We start from the raw sequence: 22,650 nt of genomic DNA, 5'->3' as shown, positions 1-22,650 counted from the left end.
ACTTTGGGTTCAGGTTTATTTTATACCTATCTATCTATGGAATCAAATCGGGTATCTCGTGGTTTTTGCCCATGCCCACTCTGAACAAAAAAATTTCTAGCCAAAGAGAAAATAGATACTATACTAAGGTTATAAAAACAATCTCATAAATCAGTTTCTGCAAGCAAATCATACTAAATACTAAGCGAGTTCCACACCAACCCACATTGGCCCTGCAAATAACTCTCACGAGTATTATTATTCGTTTATCTACAAACTCTTTTTCTACATCAACCAGAATCCTGAGATGCGTCCAACATGACCAGGTACTCATTTATAGCTTCGACCTCCTTGTCAAGATTGATATCATAAGCCGACAAAGCGTCAACCTTTGCAATCTCATCTGCTATGTCTCCTTCTATCTCAAGGTCCCGCCCTTCCTCCTCACCGTTGCTTGCAATCTCATCCTCCGTATCATCTTCCATCTCAGCGTCCTCTGCCTCCGCAACAATTTCATTGTTGGTGCTGCTCGTTGCACCGCCATTTTCTGTGAAAGCAGAACCTGAGGCAGAGGCGGTTCCGGGGTTTGCTGCTGGTGAAGATAGTAGCCTTTGGATTATATCTTCTCGTTTGCCACCAACCTCCAAAGCAGACGTTGCTGCAGTGCCAAAGTAGACATGTAATGAGATATAGTCAAATTCTTGACGTTGGCAATAAGAAACAAATCGAGATGGGACAAGTACCTTGTCCTCGTTCAAAGCCCATTGAAACAAGTTCGTCAACTGTTACGCCTACGTGTTGTTCTTGACGTTTTCTTTTCCTAGACTCAATGTAAACCTGTATACTTGAATTAACGTCAGGGCTTGTAAGTGCATCAAGGGCTTTCTGAAAATCGTTCTCATGTCTCCGGAGGGATTCAGCAGCAAGATCCCTTGCATATCTGCAAAGGCCAGCGTTTTAAAAAAGGCATTGAACAAACACCAACGCCAATAGCTACTTCCAAAGCAAACCAATCCTATTAATAATATAAAGAGAGACTTAAGGGCGTTCTAATAGTGATTTATCTGTTCTTGCGCAGAAAATTTTTGAACATTGTTTACCCTTTTTCTGGAACTTTTCTTCAGTGCGTCTAGAAATAATATTTTCACTGTAAAGTGGCTGTATAAAACGGTAGGATCTATTTATAGTGCATTTCTTACCCAATCAAGACGAGCCTGTCAAGCATCTGCATATCAACAGCTTTATTCATGGGTGTCACTCCATACGTCTTCTGCTCACTGAAATATCAGCTCTAGTTTAAGTTATTTAGTTAAAGATGTGACAAAACTAGTATAATTTTTGGTTATAAAAACATACAGTATCTCCTTTTGTCTCTGGAGATCGTCCTTGTGCTTTTGAGCTCTTTTGGCCCTCTCTTCAATGAGGAAATCAACAGAAGTCGCAATATCCTTATTGTTCAGCCGCAAAGCTCTCTTAGCATCCTTCTCATGGAAGCCCATACCCATAACTACGGACAGCGTTTCATCGGGTATTTGTAGCTGCATCACAATCCACAACAACAAATATTTAACTCCGTAACAATTGAATACTATCAGTAACAGTGAATTTACTAAAGTATACATACACCACTCACTGACCTGCAACAGTTTAGCATGGGCGGACTTGAGAGCATTCAAGGCTTTATCATTTTGACCAGTGTGATATGCCACCACACCTTCTAGCAACTCCAGTCTCACATATCTAAGCCAGTAGAAACAACAAATCTTCATTAACAAAGCTGTGTAAAACTACTCTGCAGATAATAACTGATACAAATGAAACAGAGCTCACAGTGCTAATTCAGGACATTGACCAGCTTGAAGGAGTCTCACACGAGAAAGGTCCTTCCCATGAGCACGCTCGAGCCCTTTCCTCGCTTTCACTAGCCGAAAGCCAGCATCTGACAAGCATTTGAGGTCCCGGAGCAAGAAATAGCACCACACAATGTCGATTTCCATTATAGGGATGTTGTCAACAAGCTGTGAGATAATGAGTTGAATTCATCAGCGAAATACAGCTTTGAGTTTGCGTAAGGACATTAAGTAAAGGATAGGGAAAAAAACCTCGAGAATCTTGGGATCACAGAGCAAGAAAGATTCCTACAAATCACACAAACAAATCAGAAACAAGGCAATGAAAAAACTGATTCCCAGCAAGCAAGAAGTTGCAGCTTACCTCAGCCATGGCAAGAACTTCAAGAGCATCAACATACAAGTCCGTCTCTATTAGACTTTTTGCCTTAGCATGTAACATAAGACCCATCATTGCAGCACTGTGGAGCAAACAAAAACAAAAAAAACAAATTTCATTAACATAAAAGTTACGAGTGGTTTCAAGTTTCAACCCTGATTGACCAATAATAATACCTCTGATCAGTCTCTGATCCAAACTTAACTTGCTGACCACCCTGATCTTCCAGCTCTATGTTATAGTCCTCCATCGGTAACGAACCATCCACGTGTCTCTTCGATAACGCCGTAGCTGCAGCTCTGTACAAGATTCAACATATACATAATAAACCAATCACGATCAAATTTCGAAAACTAACAACTAAACGCTACCGAATTGGAGAAAACTTAGGACTCACTTGAGACGTGAGAGGCGTCTCGACCTTTCTTCCTCAGCCATGATCGCCTTGCCTTCGCCTGGCGCAGCGCCTCGGCTGGAGAGGATCTTCGAGTTTTCCTTGATTCCTAATTGAGCAAGGGTCTTAGGATCATCGGCTTTGAGGATTTTTCCGGCGCAGATTAGTTTGATCGATTCGGGATCGAGGCCCGATCGGTTAGCTACTTCGTTTCTGAGCATGGTGAGAGTCCAGTTGTCGAGGTCCACCTCTAAGATGCCTCCCCATGTCCCAGCTACCTTGAGCTTCGTCATATTGATCAGTCGCCTTCTGTTAATTAGGTTTTTTGAGAATTTTGTAAAGATTAAGTTTGCGTATTTATACGATTTGTTTTGCTAGGGGATAAATATGTGTTTAATTTATATAAGAAAATACAAAACCTAGTCCCCAAGTTAGAAGTTTAGCTAAAACCCCTTCAACTTCCTCTCTTTCTCAAAACCAACCACGACTTTACGGAAATAATCTTAAAATAAGTCAACGTCAGATACTTTTAAGTAATAAAAGTGTTGCAAAAGATAAATCCTAAAGTGTGTACATCTAATGGACTAATGGTTGTCATCAAAATTTTATTTGAAATGAATTTGAATTTTGTTCCATGGCTGCCCTCATCATTTACCTCAAAAATAGAATATTCTAAGTATATTCTATTATTAATACTTATTATTAATTCTAATAATGCTATGTATTTTAATAACTTACAAATTAATCCAAATATATTTTTATGTTAAATAAATCTTTATTTAAAAACTTACAAATTTGAATTTTGTTCCATGGTTGCCCTCATCAGTTTTAGTCTCCTCTGGTAGTGGCTCTTGCTTGGTACCATGAGCCGGAGGTTTAGATATGTTTAGTCTTGTTTCGTTGCGAAGACCAGTGCATCACTTACTCTCTCTTGTGTGGTTTTCAATGCTTAGAGGTCTAGTTTCTATTCTCCTTCTCAAAGATTGTTTATGGGTTTAGTCGTTTAGAAGTAGCAGTGCAAACTAATCTAGTGATTATTGTAATTTTGGTATGTGTTACCTTTTGTTTGGGTTTGCGATTCCTTCTTGTTAAACATGTTTCCGAGAATTTAAGGTGTTTCTACTGGCTTTTAGATATTACCCTTGTATGTTTCTGAGTTTTATCAATCAAAACCAAATGTTAAAAAGAAATAAGAACTACAACCATGAAATAACATAAGAGGATTTCTTAATACGAGCTTCCTTATCTAATTATATTAACATATCGAAAACAAAAGTTCTTCTTCATGATGAGCTCGATAATGTTATCCAATTGGGTTTGGATATGAGAATAGATATGTTACAGAAAGTGTACTTCCCCAAGAAGAATGGAAGAGATGAGCAAGAACAGAAGAAGGAAACAGAGGAGGAAATGGGAGTCAACAAGGAAGTTTGACTTGGGAAGGAGAGGCTTTGACTAGAGTCAGCAGATCATGAACACATTAACCTAGCAATAAAAACAGTGAATCAGTACCCAACACACGAACCTTTGTTCATACAGGTTCAACTCTTAGCCAAAATACTATTTAAGAGAAAAGTTTCTGAGAACCTATAACCGTAATCCGTTAAATAAAACCATCACCCCTAGCTCACACAAACTGTGACAAAAAAGACATCCTCTAGTTCATCTTCTACACAATTTACAAGATCAGACTAGAAAGGAAAGCTTGTAACTGTAATCCATTTCATAAACCATCAACATACGTTATCTACCAACCGCAAGCCAGAAACTGCATACTAAAATGGACTTGCACAATTTACAAATTCTCAGACGAAGCCACGCGGCTCAGGTTCTCCGCAATAGCATCTCTGATCCTTCTCGACCCAACATATTCTTCTCCTTCATACCTCCTCGTCTCCTCCTCACACTCTTCATCTTTCATCATCACACTATCATCACGAGCCACCACCACACACTCTTCCTGCAAATCACCGTCTCCACAATCCACAAGAAAGTTATGCAACAAGCAGCCAGTAGTCACGACAAACGGCAAAAACTCGACCATCTCCAGTTTCCACTTCCTATCAAGAATCCGCCAACGAGCTCGAACCTTAGCAAAGGCAATCTCAACGGCACGCAACGCAGCGCGAGCCACGTTGTTGAATTCAAAACCATCTTCTTCATCATCGTTTGAACTGTAAGGAGTCACAAGCCACGGCAACAAAGGAAGACGAGAATCTCCGAGAACGTAACGAGGCACCGATACACCGTTTCCAAGTTCGCACGGCGCTCCATTCAAGAAGCTTCTAGAATCCTCCTCCGCCACGGAGAAAAGCTTGGTTTGCCGGAGAATCGCTTCCGGTTTCATCGTGCTCGGCCATCCAGCTGAGATATCCGCGAATCTGCCGGCGGAATCGACCAACGCTTGAACGATCAGCGAATCGAGAAGCTCCCCGTCTACATCGAACCTCGCGAATCCCAACGCGCCGCAGCAATTGGGGAGCAATCGAGGCGAATAATCAGGTTTGGGATCGTCGAGTCGCCCTAGTTTCTCGTGCACGAGCTTGCAGACGGTGAAGAAGGCGCGGGAAGCGTCGGAGACGGAATCGAACCCGAAGCGTTGAGCAAGGGAGCTGTAGGAAGCGTTGTGAGCGAGGCGGAAGAGTGTAGCCGCGAGCGAGGACGAAGGAAGGGGAGGAAGATCGGAGGAGGAGGAGAGGATTGAGAGGAGTTTGGAGAAAGTCGGCTTCGACATTCGGAAACAGTGATGCCAGCGAGGATCGTCGTTTTCTGAGGCGGAGTTTACGAAGCGGTGGAACCACGTGGTGGAGGTGGAGTGGGAAGGAGCGATGGGGAGAGATGAGAGGAGAGATTCGATGCGGAGAGACTGGTGTGGAGGGAGGAAGAGATCGTTGGTTTGGAGAAAGGAACGGGTCGCGGCGGCGGCGGAAGAGAGACGGCGAAGCAGTGGGTCATTCGGAAGGAGTTTTTCGGATTTATTAGTTGGGTTTCTGTGGGATTTTCGTTTTTTGGAATTCACGAACGCGGGAGTTCCACTGGCAGGGGATTTCATGGTGGCGGGTGAGTTTCCGGCGGCGGCGACCATTGCTTTTTGGAAACCAATGAGATGGGATCAAGTTGGAAGTTTGAAAATGTCAGCACTATGGACATTCCAGTGTCAGTAACCGTGTTTTGGTTTAGCTTCGGTTCAAGAATTTCGCTTTGTTATGTGTTTTCCGAATTACTAATCAAAATAAATCGAATATCGTCGCACCAAATATATATAGGGCTGATTGGGTTGATGTTAGGAAAAAAGTTTCCTAACTATACGATGTTTACTATAATACGGTAGAAACCATCCGTTGTATGAGAATGTGTCAACAACTACACGAAGTTTATGTTAATACATATTATATGTACGAAGTAAATAATAATATGACGGTAACATCACAATCGGGTTTAATTGATTTTAAACTAATTTAATGGGGTCAACCCGTAATTTATTAAATTTAATAAATTTAATGATTTATTATGTTTAATAAACTTAATTTATTTTGTTAATAAACTTAATAATTTATTAAACTTACTTAATAAACTTAATAACTTTATTAAACTTATTAAAAATAATAAATTTATTAAACTTAATAAACTTAATCATTTATTAATAAACTTAATCATTTACTAAACTTAATAAATTTATTAAGTTTAATAAATTATTAAGTTTATTAAGTTTAATAAATTTATTAAGTATAATAAATTATTAAGTTTATTAAGTTAAAGTTTATTAAATTACTAAGTTTATTAATAAATCAATTAAGTATATCTTATATATTAAAACAGAAGTCACAACCTTGATTCATGTGTGATTTTTTTTAAAAATGGACCTAATGGACCTATTCATAGAAATTCATACTATATTTTAATTCAGACTAATAATAAATATAAGTTTTAAAATATTTTAATCATAGTATCTTTTGATATCTTTTCATTTTAAATATAAATATATTTATTTTAAAATTCTAACAAATCTATTTAAAAAGATTTTTACAAGATCTTCATTTTCAAAATTATATTTAAATATTTTCACTAATTTCGAAATTAGTTTAAAATATTATTATACATTAATATATTCAGTTATATAAAATGAAAAATAAAAAAAATCTATAATATTTTAGTTATTATATAATCATAATCAATCATATTAAATTAAAATTATTATATTGAGCTAAATATAATAAAATTGTATTAAATTTATATATTATATTTTCGTAATTATAAAATATTTATGTTCAAAAATAAAATCTAATATGTTGGTAAGATGAGTTAACATTATCAAACTATATAATACATGTATAAAAATTAACATGTATTTCTTTAAAGTTAATAATATAAAATCTTTGTAACTACTTTAATCATAATATATTTTCATTTTAAATATAATATATATTCATATATTATATTTTAAAAATTCTAATAAATCTGTGTAATATTTAAACAATAACTTAATGTATTTTAAGTTATCGTTTAGAAATGAAAATAAATAAATTATATCCTATTTTGTCTACTTTTATAGTCATGATCATGTTAAAATATAATTATTATACTAAAATAAATATGATAAAATTATATTCAATTGATAAATTTATAAATTTTATTTTCATAAATATAAAATATTTATTTAAAATATCATATGATGATAGAACGGCTTAAAATTAACAAACTATATAATACTTGTCTAAAAATTAACATATCTTACACTTTTATATATACAATAATAAATTATCTAAAATGAATAAGCATAAAAATATTGGTAAAAAGAAATCCAGTTTTGAAATACGGGTCAGAATTTAGCATAAATTAAATACAAAATATCTTTTAAATATATTTTCTCATGAATATATTAATTTACTTAATAAATAAATGAAAATACAATAAGATAAATATATAATAAGAAGTGGCAAATACATAAGGTTTAAACAACTAATTAATTATAACATGTAAATTATAAAATTATTGTATTTGAAATAGTTATATAAATATTTAAGTATATGATTAACATTAAAAATATATACCACTTATGTTCTAAAACAATAATTTATGTATAGAAAAGTGAAAACAAACACCCGTGCGGTTGCACGGGTCAAAATCTAGTTAAACTTAAAAAATCATTAAGTTTAGTAAATTACGGATTAACCCCATTAACTTAGCTTAAAATCAATTAAACCCGATTGTGATGTTGCTACTATATTATTATTTATTTCGTACATGTGACATGTATTAACATAAACTTCGTGTAGTTGTTGATACATTCTCATACATTGGATGGTTTCTACCATATTATAGTAAACTTCGTGTAGCTAGGAAACTTTTTTCCATTAGTTTTCTCGCTACAGCCCAGTTTTAAAACAATTATACAAATCGTTACAAAACATTCCGAACCTCTTAAAATCAAAAGCTGGTTTCAGCTAATGTTTTCGGTTGCAAGCGGTTGCGGATAGAAAAATAAGTATAAAATTATTTTCAAAATTATTTTAAAATAGAAATATTATAAAAAAAAATATATACATATTTTATATATTAATTAAAATTCACAAACAGTATCATAATTCGCTTTATAAGAAATTTAAACTAACTATTTATTAGAATTTTTAAACATTTATATAATGACACCTACATAAAGATATACGCGTATATAAAACAAAATAAAAATTTTTAAAATTTTTTTTAATATAAATCTTCAAAACAAATTTTATTTAAATTATAACTTTCAACTCATTTAAATTTTTTATAAATAAACATAATATTTTTATTAATCGTATTATATTGATAATTATTATATTTTATTACAATAGTATGTTTTTCTATTTTTAATGTTATAATATGTTAATATGGGTAATTTATTATTAAACTGCTGCAATATCTTATAATCAACCAGTCACTAATATCCCGCAAACGCAAAAAATTTCAAACGTTGTACCAAACATACAAAACGCTTAATAACGTTTGAAACCGTAAACTCCCGCACCCGCAACCGTAACCGCTGCGTTTAAACCAATCGGACCATAGCCACATGTTCAAGTGACATAATTATAGATTTATACTAACACTATTACTTAATTTAACAGATTTAAACTAATTAAATTAATCTAATTTAGAATGGTTTAAACCAATTTCGAATGATCTACATTAATCTGAGTTGTATAAAGGGCTTATTGGCAAAATAGATATATTTGAGAGACAAATTAAAGAACTAACATTGATTTTGACATAATTTAATGTCAGACTTTTTGGTCTCAATCAAACTGGTTCTACCCCTTTATTTAACAAGTTGCCAGTTTCACTTCCAAATATAAGAGACGTGGTTTTTTAGGGACACTTAATTATATGAAGCATATATGACAGCTGTATACAACACACATGATGGAAAAGAAAATGTTCTATTTCATCTCACCAACATAGTAGAGTACTATAAACACAATTAGAATCATAACCAACCTCTAACCCCAACCAACCTCTAACCCAACCAACCTCTAACCCTGAAATACTAGACCCTAAACCAATCCACCTCTAAATCATAAATACTAACCCCTAAACCCAAATTCATAAACCCAAACCCAATGTAAAATATCTTTTATAAATTAAAATACAAAATAGTATATAATTAACTATTCTATTTCATCTCACCAACGTAGTATAATACTAAAACCATCAAAATTACAACCAACCTCCAACACTGAAATACTAAACCCTAAACCAACCCACCTTAAAACCATAAATACTAAACCCTAAACCCGAATTCATAAACCCAAACATAAAATATCTTTAATAAATTAAAATACGAAAATAGTAAAATTTAACTGTTCTATTTCATCTCACCAACATAGTATAGTACTATAACCATAATCAAAATCACAACCAACCTCCAACCTCAACCAACCTCAACCAACCTCCGACCCTGAAATACTAGACCCTGAACAAACCCACCTGGAAGCCCTAAATACTAAACCCAAAACCTGAATTCATAAACCCAAACTCAAATGTAAAAATAACATAAATAAATCAAAATACGGAAATAGTATATAATTAATTGTTCTATTTCATCTAACCAACGTTATATAATACATATTGCTCACATTTTGAAGTGTTTATGATTGCAGGGAAGGAGGTAATGCTTACACCAAATTCAAATTGACGCATATGGAATGTGATTTCATTCTTCCAGTGTAAGCAACAAAAAGGAAGAAGATACATAGAGTTGGAGTCACTACATAAAACATTACTACAACACGGAGGTAGTTTAGATGGTAGTATCTAAAAACAAGAAGCAAAGCTAGAACATAAAAACAATGCTTAGAAACCATAAACCCATGTCTACACGTCCTGGGTGAGTGCTCCGGCTTGACACAGTGCCAGTGTTTCAATCAAGTAGTTCTCCTCAGCTACACAAACATTTTCTTCAGTGAAAGCCACACACTTCAATTCCATCCCAACACCGTGCATTTATAACATGATAAGTGTCACTACAGCGGAGCAACCTATACAAAGCCAAAGTCGCTTAGTTCTATAAAAACATTTATTCTAAGCCAAATGTATTTGTCTTGGAATCACAAAGAGAATATGACATGAGCGAACTGATACATAGCACAAGATAAACATTTCTATTTATATGGAATAGTAAATCTATATATGACATGGTACACATGGTTACATAGAATGGAATTGTTATACATTACCATTTGCGAGGAGTGAACTACACTCGATACATAAAACAAGATAATTATTTCTATTTGATATAGTATTGTATATATACGTATAACTTGGAACACAAAAGTACATTGAATGGAATATAAATTCTAAATACCTTATGATTGTTTCTACATCATAAAGAAGTGCAAAACGGAAGGGTACGTGAATGATTAACAATTTAAGCTATTCCATGTCACATAGCATAGAGCGATCAAATAGCTCTATATATACTATCTTTGTCTCGATTCCAAACAAAATTACCATAGACTTCGATGTAAACAGATGAGTAAGACAAATCGGTAAAAGTTCAGCCCTAAATCGATTCGGTGACCTTTGTCTACTAGATCCGACATGCAACCCAAATAGGGAAAAAGAGCATCGCAAGAATAGAATCTAAAACACACACCCTAGAACTTACAGTATTGTAATATATCTGAGAAAAAGCGCCGATGTGAATGGAAAAATGGTCAGTGTGCTCCTTCTCCCCGTTTGGACTGTCACGACGTCTTCTCGCAATAGATTCCCAAAGTGGAGACGATTCCCTTTGCAACACAATTAGAGAAAGAAATAAACTCAGAGAACACAGACGGTGGCGATGGGGAGGAGGGAAACGTGGTTGGAAGAGGTGGAGAAAATTATGGATCAATTTCTCAAAAATTACTAAATAAAGGTAAAAGAAAATATGTGAATATGATTACACCACGAGTAATTTGAAACAGCTAATAACTAGGATTTTTTATTTTTATTTTCTTCAGGTTTCACCGGTAGAATGAAATGGTATTTTGGCAATATTATAGAAAAGATAGATGGTGTATCGATATATTAGGGAAATTGACTAGAAGGTGAATTATGGTTTTTTTCAGCGTCATACAGCCAAATTTTCCTTGTATAAATCAATTTTTTTTAAAGCATTTCAAGACGTCATCTAAACCAATTTTTAGAATAATGTCAAGGATTATAAACTTTATTGAATAAAAATTTTGTATTGTCAAGTAAAAAGTTCTTTATGTATTGGAACGACTGTCTATTCCCCCCTCTAAATAGCACAACCCTATGTATTCCCCCCCATGCTATCAACATCTTGACAAAACCCCCTAAAGATACAAATTCTCTTTACATAGCCCCCTTATCTCTTCAGTCCTGCCCAGATCCCCCTCTAATCTAATTTCGAAATTGAAGTTAAAAGGGTGATCAATTGCGTTTATGAAATAGCGATTGCCCACTAATTAAATCCCAACCCGACCCATTAAAATCTGACCCGAATATGTTTAAATGAAATCGATTTGGGATTTAATAAAATATAGGGTTTGGTCTATCCCCTTCCTCAGGAAGAACAGAGAAACGAGGAAGAACTGAAATAGAGAGAGACGAGAAAGACTCGGTGAGACGAGAAAGAGAGTGAGAATAACAGAGAGAGAAAGAGAGAAGAAGAACAGAGAGAGACGAGAAACAGAGTGAGAATAACAGAGAGAGAGAGAAGAAGAACAGAGAGAGACGAGAAACAGAGTGAGAATAAGAGTGAGAATAACAGAGAGAGAGAGAGAGAGAGAGAGAGACGAGAAACAGAGTGAGAATAACAGAGAGAGAGAGAGAGAAGAAGAACAGAGAGAGACGAGAAACAGAGTGAGAATAACAGAGAGAGAGAGAGAGAGAGAGAGAGAGAAGAACAGAGAGAGACGAGAAACAGAGTGAGAATAACAGAGAGAGAGAGAGAGAAGAAGAACAGAGAGAGACGAGAAACATAGTGAAAATAACAGAGAGAGAACTGAGAAGGGTTCCGAGAAAGAAAGGAGAGCAGAGGGAGTGACAAAGAAATTTCTGATCAATCATGAACAGCTTTCATCAAGAATCATGTTGTTTGTCTTTGATGCTAGGGAAAAATGGAGAGGCATCTGTTCAAATGGGTAGATGAAGTTGTGATTGATGAGATAGGAAATGTTGATGCAAAACGTGAGGAACTTGTGAATGATGTCAAGGAGCTGCGAAAGAGTATGATGGAGCATATTGTGTTTCAAAAAACAAGGTCTGATAAGATGAAGAAATGATGAGAACAAAGAGCACTTTGAGTTTCAAAAATCATATTGTCTGTGTGGTTTTGCTATATGTAATGAATTTCTTGTATGTGTTTGGAACATGTCTTTAAACTTACGTAATGAATTTCTGTCTCTATAATATGTGTTGGAACATGTCGTTGAACCTAAAGAACATTTCATCTTAAAACATGAGTTTAGACACAAACTTAAGTCTTAAAAAACAAGTCTTACATAACATGAGTTTAGACACAAAATCATTAAAAAAAGTTTTACATAACCAGCATCACAAAGTCTGACTGAAAACAAAAGCACAAGATAATTGAGACACAAAAGTCACCAACACGACTGAAAACATAACCCGGCTAGCTCTGACTCTGCGTAGGCTGTGTAAGTCTTACTTCATCTTGCCCATGAGAAGTTCCCTGAAATTAAAACCATGCATTAAATTTCATAGTATTATGCAATAAATCAAACACAATATCTCATACCTCTTCACCGCTCATCTTTTTCTTTTTCTTTGGATGAATCTTACAACCGTTTGCATTATGACCAGCCTCACCACACTTCGAACAATGGATTGTGCGACCACCTCTACCAAGCTTTTCAACCTCCTTTTTCTTTTTCTTCTTCTTCTTAGGTGATTCATGTTTGCCTTTTATTCTAGGAAACTTCTTTTGTTTCTTCTTCTTCTTTCTTCCAGGCATATCAGGCTCTGGAGGAGCAATTATTAGTGGCAAACCTGATTTCATCCACACTCTTGGTCCTCTAACTGGCTCAAGGTTGAGGTTGTAAGTGTACTGCCACATCAGTGTAGAAAAGAAATCTGACACATACTGATCAGCATTCAAACCAGCATCAATCATTGCTCCATAAGCATGTTCACAAGGAACCCCACTGATTTGCCACTTACCACAAGAACATGTATGTCTAATAGTGTTAACACTATAAGAATTTTCCTCATAGGTTACCTCAAAAACTCCACGGGTACCAGGTGTAGTTGTACATAAATCCGCAATCTTCTTCTCTTCTGTAAGCATCTTAGCTACATATTTTGTACGCATTCCGTCATGTTTATGTGAGGCTATGTTTCGTTTGGCGATGCGCTTCATGGCTTGTCTTCTTATCATCTCAAGCATCGGTACCATTGCCTTTGCTCTTGCTTTCGTGATAGTTGAGTTGAAAGACTCGGTAGCATTGTTATCCACATCTTCACAGCAGCTCCCAAGTCTATAAAAAGGTCTAGACCAAGCTCTTGGTTCCTCCTTCATCACATCATTGTATAAACTTAAGTCGTATGCCTTTAACTTCTTTACATTGTAGTCAAACTCTGTTGTAGAGTAACTCCGAGCAATGTCCCACACCATTGGTTTCAACAAATCCTTCTTGGCATGATTTTTCTTCAAGTTTTCAACAATGTGTTTTACACATTTCCTATGCTCAGCATTTGGTAACTCTGTCGCAACAGCACTCTTCAGCCCCTTAGATCGATCTGAAAGTATTACAAATCCACTGCCATCTTTCAGAACTAAGTCTCTCTTGATTTGTTGGACAAACCATAACCAGTTTTCTGTTGTTTCAGATTGGACCACAGACCAAGCAATGGGATATATTTGATTGTTTGCATCATGCCCCACAGCAGTGAGCAACACACCTTTCACAGCAACCTTCAAAAATGTACCATCAACTCCAATAACTGGCCTACAATATCCTCTCCAAGTGTCTCGAAGATTCGCAAAACATACATAAAACCGATTGAAGACATCTTTACCGTCCTTGTTTTTGTAGGTGTCTACTATGGCTGTGGATCCGTTGTTTGTGAAGAGGATCTCTTCTGCATATCCTCGCAGGTGAGAAAATTGCTCATCGTACTCCTTTTCAAGCCATCTTAAAGCTAGAAGTCTCCCTCTTTGGCACTGGTTCCTTGTGCTAACTATTTTCCACTTCTCTTTGATGATGTTTTGGATTTCTTCAGGCATTAAGTTTGCATTTTGCCTTAGCTTATCCAAAAAAAGTCTTGCAATCACTGGACTCTTCAAAAGCTTGCATTTTCCATTTGGTGTGCAGCTATGGTATTTGTACTTCGTCTTCAGTAACCATTTCTGACTATCCTTATCGTACGAGCAATAAAGCCTCCACTTACACTTCCCACCGATGCCACACACAAATGAAACTTTTGTCTTATCCCACCTATCTTGCTTTATGTTCTTTCCCTTAGTCAAAGCATACTCTAAGACAACCTCTTTGAACTCATATACGGTGTAGTAACTACTTCCCACAGCTAACTTATCATGTTTTCTATTTCTCATTCGCTTATCACGCAAATCAATTTCATCCTCAGAATCATCATCTGAACTATCTGGAATCGCAGTCCTTTCAGTCGGTATTTCATCCTCAAATTCAGCTACTGATTCTTCAATCTCAAACAAGTGTCTGCCCAAAGTATCTTCAACTTCATCCATCTTACCTCCTTTACCAGACTTGGTGTTCTCATTCTCAAACTCACTTTCATAAACTGCTTCAATTTGTGTCTCAGCAGTTTCATCCTCGATCACCTCATCTCTGTCATTACAACCGTTCAAAGTAACTCCAGGTTCAAGCTCCTCCGAACCGTCCATGAAGCTGTCTCTGTCTCGTGGTTTCTCTATCTCGTCCGAACCGTCCATGACGCTGTCTCTGTCTCGTGGTTTCTCTATCTCGTCCGAACCGTCCATGACGCTGTCTCTGTCTCGTGGTTTCTCTATCTCGTCTGAACCGTCCATGAAGCTGTCTCTGTCTCGTGGTTTCTCTATCTCCTCCGAACCAGACTCTCTCGTCTCCATTGACTTTGTTTCTTCTCTCCCTCTCAGATTCTATCGTCTCTTTTCTCTCTCTCTCTCTCTGTGTCGTAGAGATCGTAGGAAAAAAAACCTCCCGTTTGATTTTAGGTTAAAAAGTCGGGTCATGCAGCTCGGGTCGGGTCGGGTCACGCAAGTCGGGTCGGGCGGAGCTCGGATTGGATAATCGATTCTGTCTAATCGCGTTTTACACCCCTTAATCATGAATTTCGATTTTGTATTGCAGAGGTTTAATTGAGCAGAGTTAAAATAACTGGGGGTTAATATGAAGCAATTTATATGTATGGAGAGTTTCCTAATGAGATTAGTAGTTTGGGGGGGAATAAGTAGGGTTTAACTATTACAGAGGGGAATATGCAGTCATTCCTTATGTATTTTGAAAAGGTTGGAACAGAATCTAGGTAGCCAATAAAAGTTTTGTCGAGCTCGAGAGCATACCTTATCTAGAGCAGAGGAAGGAGAGATATAACTATAGTGAAGATTCATCTCAGATTCCTCTCCAAACAAAGAGACTTTAGCTCTTCTTCTTCTTCCAGAATCCTTCATTTTTATCGAAGAAGAGATAATAAAAAAAAAAACGAAATCAAGGTAAATCTCTTCAATTTCCTTGTCGTCTTCTACTGCTATGTTCTGTATCGTATTTTGAATTATCTGTTAAAAACTGTGGCTTATGCTCCTTAAACTATAACTTGTTACTTTGACTTGTTGTTTCAGATCATGGTATCATGCCGGGCACTGACGGTGACAATGGCGTTGATGGTGGTCACAGTGGGGTGCAATTTCGTTAAAGGGTATCCGGAAGAAGATCTGGTGGTGAGGCTTCCTGGTCAACCAAAGGTAGAATTCCGACAATATGCTGGATATGTCAATGTGGACTCCAAGAATGGTAGGAGTCTCTTCTACTACTTTGTTGAAGCCGACAAACAACCCGACACCAAACCCTTAACCCTTTGGCTTAACGGAGGTTTGTGTTTTTTTCTTCTTTCCCTGAAACTTTTACCTATCTATTATTGAAGATATTGGTCTTATTGCAGGCCCAGGTTGTTCTTCAGTTGGTGGAGGAGCTTTCACTGAGTTGGGTCCTTTTTACCCAACTGGTGATGGCCGTGGCCTCCGCATCAACTCCATGTCCTGGAACAAAGCCTCAAACCTTCTTTTTGTGGAGTCTCCGGCCGGTGTAGGATGGTCTTACTCCAACACAAGCTCTGATTACAACACCGGAGACGAAACTACTGGTGAAAATTTAGTATCACTTTTTTGGTTATATTAGAATTTAGAAGACTGATGTTTCTTGATATGTTTTGTTTTTTGAACAGCAAGCGATATGGTTGTCTTCTTGTTGAGATGGTTCAACAAGTTCCCAGAGTTGAAATCTCGTGACTTCTTCCTCACTGGGGAAAGCTACGCAGGTTTGTCTTTGATTATTCTGATTCTTAGTTTGAGAAAATTGCTAAGAGATTCCCAGATTTGCTCTTCTTGTTATTCTGAATATGCAACTTGACTGTCTTCATATACAATTTATTGCAGGACATTACATACCGCAACTGGCAGATGCTATACTCAGCTACAATATACACTCACGTGGGTATAAGTTCAATGTCAAAGGCATTGCGGTAAGCAGATAATCTTTATTCTTTGTTAAAACCAGGACTACTTTCATATATGTCTTTACAACTTTGAATGTAATATAAGAGGTGAACGCCACCCTCTCGTGGTTACCATAAACAGTAGAAAACGAAGATTGATCGTCTACGAATCTCATAGTTTAGTTGTTTAGTGAACTTGTCCGTGTGATGGTTTAGTAAAGCTAATAAGGTTTTGTTTGATCCGAGCTTGTAACCAAAACTTGAATTATTAACAAAGTAAATATTAGAAGAAAAAAAACAACAATTTGTTGAGAAGAAGACTATAAGTGGCAGGGTAATTGACTTTCCTGCAATTTTTTTGCTCTCTGATTCTTTTTCTTTTTTTTCTGTCAAGATTGGGAATCCACTTCTGGAGCTTGGGATGGACACTTCAGCCACGTACGATTTCTTCTGGTCGCATGGGATGATATCTGATGAAACGAGAGGCACAATCACAACCCACTGTGATTTTTCCAATCTCCATAACATGAGCAAGGTCTGTAATGATGCCCTCAAGGAAGCCGACACTATCAATGAATACGTCAACAACTACGACGTTCTCCTCGACGTATGCTACCCTTCTATTGTCCAGCAAGAGCTGAGACTCAAGCAAATGGCTACTAAGATTAGCATGGGGGTGGATGTTTGTATGACTTACGAGAGAAAGTTCTATTTCAATCTCCCTGAGGTCCAACAAGCTCTTCACGCCAACCGCACTCGTTTACCCTACCAATGGTCTATGTGCAGCAGCCTGGTGAATTACAGAGACACCGACGCGAGCATCAGCATGCTTCCGATTCTTAAGAGAATTATACAGAACAAAACTCCTGTTTGGATCTTCAGGTAAGATCCCTTTTATCTCCTTCTCATGTATTATGCAGTTAAGCTTGTTATACTTAAGATTACATGTCTAACTAAAATAATAACATAATGTTATTTAAAATAATCTTTAATTTTTATACATAAATTAGAGCTTAATGTAACATTTATAAATATATGAAAGAAAAATATAAATAAATGAGTATAATTTATTTATTTTGTAGTGGAGATCAAGATGCTGTTGTTCCACTTCTTGGTTCAAGAACTCTCGTACGAGAACTTGCTCATCATCTCAACTTCAAGACCACACTTCCCTATAGACCCTGGTTCCACAAAGATCAGGTAAGTTCTCTAATTTTACCTCTTGCCCCTCCCTGCACATGTCTCAAACAGGTTGAAAACTTGTGGTTGTAGGTTGGTGGCTGGGTCACCGAGTATGGAAAGCTATTGACGTTTGCAACGGTGAGAGGGGCGGCTCATATGGTGCCGTATGCGCAGCCTTCACGAGCTCTGCATATGTTCAGTAGCTTTGTGCATGGCCGGAGACTGCCCAACAACACACATTACTCTCCCGATGAATGAAAGAGAAGAGATATCTAATATTAGATGAGGCAGTTATGATTAGTATCAATTAGCTTGAAGTATTCTGTTTCTGCTTGCTCGCTGTGGAATGATCTAGAAGTAACGTGACTAAGATACATTTACAAGGGAAACTATAAGGTTTCACACTCATACTTTTACTGCTTTCCAGGTTACTTGGGCTGAATTTGAGAGGTTAATGATCTGAATGGTTTCTTTGGGCTGATTGGAGAGATTGTGATCTGTTAGTAATGGTCTTTCATGACAGTCGATTGCATAATGCCAAATTCATTAGCAACCGTAGAGCTAAGCTTCCCACTGGATCTACTGCAATAGTTGACTAGATAGGCTGTGTTCATCTTTACCTAACACTTTCAGTTCACAAGGTTTCTCTATATTCCAACTTTCCCATTCAATCTTCTGACTTCTGAGTATAGGTCGCTTTGCTGATCTTAAGCTATAAAGCTAATGAAACTGCAAAAACAAATATATATTGTGTAATTTCATCTCTTGTTGAACTCCAAAAATAGCACTACTTTATCAAATTTGGTATTTTGTTAATTGTATTACATCATAACACTATTCACCACACCAAATATATATATATATATACACTTTATTTTAATCTTTTCTTTAATAGTCTAATTAATTAATTCAAAATTTGTAAAATTAAAACGTATCCTAGTAGTTTGTACTTTTCGTTTTATTTTCCTACATTGAACATTAAAATATTATATTATTTTTTAATAATATAATTATATTAGTATTTATTAAATAGTTACAATGGTAACCAATTATTTTGTGTTTTTCATATTTAGTAATACAATATAAATATCATGCTATTTATTAAATAGTTAAAATTTGTAACTAAATGAGAAATGTTTTTAAAACATTATATAAATTGAAAAAAAATAGAAAAATTTCATTTATCAATTTTATTTTATATAAAATGATAATTAGCAAATTAAATTAATTACTATTTATTAATTAGCCAATATTATTTTTAATGTGGTAATTAGCCTATATTATTTTTAATGTGAAATTTGGTGTTGTGACTGGAAATGAAAAATAAAAAGAATATCAAAACACAAGCTTTGATGTTATTTCAATACTAAATTTAGTGTGTGGTTGGAGTAGGTCATTGAGTGCCATAAGATGTGAATTGAGCGTTGACGATCTCTATATTCAGAAACTTTCTTATTTTCCACTTGAATAATCTTTCAAACTCCAGTTTTTTTTCTGCTATCATCTCTCTCACAATTTGCCACAGTATCCTTGGACATCCGTGTCATAAAAATCAAGTTTTTTTCTGGTTGGTTTCGTTTTGCTTTGAAGACTTCAAAATAAATAATTGTAAGCCTTTCAGTTATCCAAGCAAAAACATATTTATTTTCCTATCTAAAAGCTCTAGTATCTGAACATATTCAGAATAAATAATAAGTTATTTATAATTATGTATAAAGAAAATAAATTATCTAAAATTTTGTATATTATGATACGGTTTTCAAAATATTTTGTGTGATAACTATAATTTCCCATCGTGTATTGTTTAAAAAATGTTTTATACTTCAAAATTAATCAGTTTACCTAATATTCTAGTACCATGTGAAAGGCGGAGACTAATACAAAACATGTTCAACAAATCAAGTAAAGTTGGAGAAAGCGAGATAACGAGAGAGCGAGAGGAGTGAGGTATATAGGTAGAGGTTGGGTTAAAGACAGGTACCACTTGGGGCTACCCACTTTAATGTAATAATGGATTACTTTCGGCCAATAAATTAGGGAGTGGAGCATCGACTACTGTGCATCTGCTCTACCAAATTTATTTGTTGATTAGTTAACCATTGTGGTCCATCTTGTAGGAGTTATAGTCGACTTTGAGTACGATTTTTATGATTTTTGTTTACTTGGAAGCAATAGTTAACTTGCGATCCGTTGTTTGGGAAAAGTACCCACTCTATTTGCACTAGCTTAATTCCCCACATGTGCAAATAGGAAATAGGTGGTTCAATCCGTTGATCCTCAATTGAAGATCAATTAATGATGCTCATTTTTAACATAAAGTGAATATCAGTTCTCATTTATGTGAATTATTTTTAGAAATTAGAACCATGATCAACACCAATAAGCGGAGCAAGGTCCGTGTAATCGTATCTTTTTATAAATGAAAATGCTATATTTTCAAACTGTGATGTGAGCTCTTTCAGTATCACATATTTGTTTTTCCTTAAATCACTGAAAGGTTAGAGTGCTTGGAAAACAAAATTATTCTAAAGTCTCAACCACTACATATTGCTTTAGTTATCTGTCTCCCATCATGTGTGTGTCCCTCGTATTAAATAGGCGAAAATGTTTACATTCATATATAGTCTTCAAACTCCCATAAGATCAGCCACACAAACAAGATGGATTGGTTCTCGTGGCTATCAAAAACCGACCTTGACCCGACCATAAGCTACGAGTACGGACTCATATTCGCCCAGAAGAAGCTCAAGAGTGAAGACATCGCACTTTTCAACCACAATTTTCTCAAGCGACATGGCATTAATGTGGCCGAACACCGCCAAGAGATTCTCAAGCTTTCGAAGAGAGAAACAGAAACAGTTAGCTACTATCACCGTCGTCCAGCCTCGGCCAAACTCATCTCTGTCCTCATTAAGGCGACCAAAAGTATTGGTAACCGCTTTAACAAGTGGCTTTTCCTCGTAGGAACCGCCGTGGTTGAACCGGCGAAGGAGAAGCAGTCGCCAGAACCTGCCAGCCGTGGAGAAGCGTTTGTGAGTGGTAAGGTCAAGATAATGCACCTAATCACGACTTTTTGCAACAGGATTTTCTATATAGATAACTACTACAAAAATAATATTTTGTTATGGAAATGGGTAACTATTTTTTAATTGTTAATCAGGAAACTCTAATCGGTTTTGGTTTATGCATTTAGGTTTTGTTATTTACATATGCGCACTTCTAAAGCTTCAGGTTACAAAAGAACAAATATATATAACTGAAGTGATTAAATAGATGAATAAGAATGAAGCAAGAACTCTATATTTGTAAATTAACGGATTTGCTATATAGATAACTAGACGGAACCTATTATATTAGTCTGGTATACGAACCAAACTGCATGTACAGTATGAATGAAGCAAGAAGTTCATATTTGTACATTAACATATGAAAAGGTAGGAGAAACTCGCAAAGTAATCTGCTTCTAAAAAAAAAATTGTCCGGATAATTACGGTTTATTGCTAGTGTGGTATTAGTTAAAACTTTTTATGTTAAGATAAGAATGTTGATTGAAAACTTTCAGGAAATAATAAAGCTAATAACGAAAAAGCTGAGTTCCAAGTGGAGAGATTGCCTGTGATAAGGAAAAAGAGGATCGCCAAATCTGGACCGTTGGATTTAAAACACCGAATGCAAGAGAAAACAACATTTCCAGCTAACCGGAGCATGAACCTATCCGGACCGTTGGATCGAAGTGTCCAAGAAAGACTCGTATTAGCATACAGAAGTCCTGTTGTGTCGGGACAGTTAGATGGAAACTTAAACGAACGGCTGAAATTATCAGGGCCGTTGAAAGGAAGACCACCGAGCCCAAGTGTGTATGTGGAGTACAGTAAAAGAGATGATGACACACGGTGGGCTACTCTATTTCACAACTTGAAGCCTACATAGATCTCAAGTATAAGTGGTTTTTGTTTAGTTTTTGGAAAACGGTATGTAGCTAAGGTACTCAGTTTGGGGTATCTGTCGTGCTAAATATACAAACTATTTCCTTATGCTCTAAAAGCATCAGCAATGCTGATACTGATGGCTTGATAACCAACGCAATTTTTTTTAATTATTTTATTAGTTTTTCCAGCTTTAAAAAAAAAGAAAAAAAATAGTAGCCAATCGCGGATTCTTACGTAGTGATGGGGTCCGCGCACAGTAACGTATCTGTGAGTAAAACGATTTTTAGCTAGGGATTAAAAAAAATAAAATTGACACAGATTCTTAAATTATTTGGGTTCCACAAATTATTATAATAATTTAATTTTAAGGATTTTTGGTTAAGGATCAGCATTGCACATGCTCTAACTTATGGGGCTATTTGTTTCTTCTATCATTCGAGTATTGCTCGTTCTGACAAAATTTAAAAGGTGAACTTGTATGTAGAAATTAGGATGCAAAACAAGTTGATCCGAGAAGTAGGCATGCAACGACCTAAGACATGTAACTACGGTTAAAAGTTCACCTTAGTCATTCGGATCAGATACATATTGTTATATCTGACTAGTTCTTATTTCTAATCTACAATCTTCCTCAATAACCGTCCACACAAAACGAATTACATGCGTTCACACAGTTCTTTTTTGTCATCTGTTCGTTTAACTTAATATGGTACGTCATTCATGCTCTTTTTTAGTGAAATGTGCTTGAAATTCTCAAAT

General features: G+C 35.8%; 5 protein-coding genes and 1 long non-coding RNA gene across 8 annotated transcripts; 2 read left to right on the top strand and 4 right to left on the bottom strand.

The window, feature by feature from the left end:
• Positions 1 to 93: 93 nt before the first annotated feature.
• LOC103860368 (NEDD8 ultimate buster 1) lies at positions 94 to 2,895 on the bottom strand. The gene is made up of 10 exons (XM_009137959.3): positions 2,606 to 2,895; positions 2,385 to 2,507; positions 2,194 to 2,290; positions 2,082 to 2,117; positions 1,810 to 1,997; positions 1,617 to 1,719; positions 1,336 to 1,517; positions 1,179 to 1,256; positions 723 to 919; positions 94 to 637 (listed from the first exon to the last, which is right to left on the bottom strand). Exons 1-10 carry the CDS (start codon positions 2,893 to 2,895, stop codon positions 270 to 272), a joined length of 1,662 nt encoding a protein of 553 aa, XP_009136207.2. The 3' UTR covers positions 94 to 269.
• Positions 2,896 to 3,257: 362 nt separating this feature from the next.
• LOC103860367 (protein ALP1-like) lies at positions 3,258 to 6,076 on the bottom strand. Its single transcript, XM_009137958.3, has 2 exons — positions 4,345 to 6,076; positions 3,258 to 4,087 (listed from the first exon to the last, which is right to left on the bottom strand). The coding sequence occupies exon 1, from the start codon at positions 5,685 to 5,687 to the stop codon at positions 4,398 to 4,400; it is 1,290 nt and encodes a 429-aa protein (XP_009136206.1). The 5' UTR covers positions 5,688 to 6,076; the 3' UTR covers positions 3,258 to 4,087; positions 4,345 to 4,397.
• Positions 6,077 to 9,763: 3,687 nt separating this feature from the next.
• Positions 9,764 to 11,335, bottom strand: LOC117132734. Its single transcript, XR_004456259.1, has 2 exons — positions 10,503 to 11,335; positions 9,764 to 10,442 (listed from the first exon to the last, which is right to left on the bottom strand). It is a non-coding gene; the product is annotated as an uncharacterized LOC117132734 (long non-coding RNA).
• A 1,183-nt stretch (positions 11,336 to 12,518) lies between these two features.
• LOC117132733 lies at positions 12,519 to 15,235 on the bottom strand. Its single transcript, XM_033287606.1, has 2 exons — positions 12,849 to 15,235; positions 12,519 to 12,782 (listed from the first exon to the last, which is right to left on the bottom strand). The coding sequence occupies exons 1-2, from the start codon at positions 15,177 to 15,179 to the stop codon at positions 12,723 to 12,725; spliced, it is 2,391 nt and encodes a 796-aa protein (XP_033143497.1). The 5' UTR covers positions 15,180 to 15,235; the 3' UTR covers positions 12,519 to 12,722.
• Positions 15,236 to 15,538: 303 nt separating this feature from the next.
• On the top strand, positions 15,539 to 18,799 carry LOC103860365 (serine carboxypeptidase-like 42). 2 transcript variants are annotated; one of them, XR_001958017.2, is made up of 9 exons: positions 15,539 to 15,782; positions 15,909 to 16,158; positions 16,229 to 16,429; positions 16,511 to 16,603; positions 16,722 to 16,807; positions 17,175 to 17,662; positions 17,863 to 17,980; positions 18,053 to 18,319; positions 18,390 to 18,799. XR_001958017.2 is itself a non-coding variant. In XM_009137957.3 (8 exons), the coding sequence occupies exons 2-8, from the start codon at positions 15,912 to 15,914 to the stop codon at positions 18,218 to 18,220; spliced, it is 1,401 nt and encodes a 466-aa protein (XP_009136205.1). In that variant the 5' UTR covers positions 15,539 to 15,782; positions 15,909 to 15,911; the 3' UTR covers positions 18,221 to 18,778. The 2 variants fall into 2 exon arrangements, 1 of the variants encoding a protein (XP_009136205.1); XM_009137957.3 differs by having other exon boundaries at positions 18,053 to 18,778.
• A 367-nt stretch (positions 18,800 to 19,166) lies between these two features.
• Positions 19,167 to 22,404, top strand: LOC103860364. Of its 2 annotated transcripts, XR_004456258.1 has the most exons (3): positions 19,167 to 21,001; positions 21,525 to 21,995; positions 22,289 to 22,404. XR_004456258.1 is itself a non-coding variant. In XM_009137956.3 (2 exons), exons 1-2 carry the CDS (start codon positions 20,623 to 20,625, stop codon positions 21,890 to 21,892), a joined length of 747 nt encoding a protein of 248 aa, XP_009136204.1. In that variant the 5' UTR covers positions 19,167 to 20,622; the 3' UTR covers positions 21,893 to 22,061. The 2 variants fall into 2 exon arrangements, 1 of the variants encoding a protein (XP_009136204.1); XM_009137956.3 differs by lacking the exon at positions 22,289 to 22,404 and having other exon boundaries at positions 21,525 to 22,061.
• Positions 22,405 to 22,650: the final 246 nt, after the last annotated feature.

The sequence above is a fragment of the Brassica rapa genome, chromosome A03 (genome assembly GCF_000309985.2).
Source record: "Brassica rapa cultivar Chiifu-401-42 chromosome A03, CAAS_Brap_v3.01, whole genome shotgun sequence".
Classification (NCBI taxonomy): Eukaryota; Viridiplantae; Streptophyta; class Magnoliopsida; order Brassicales; family Brassicaceae; genus Brassica; species Brassica rapa.
This window is presented reverse-complemented; position numbering and strand designations above follow the sequence as displayed.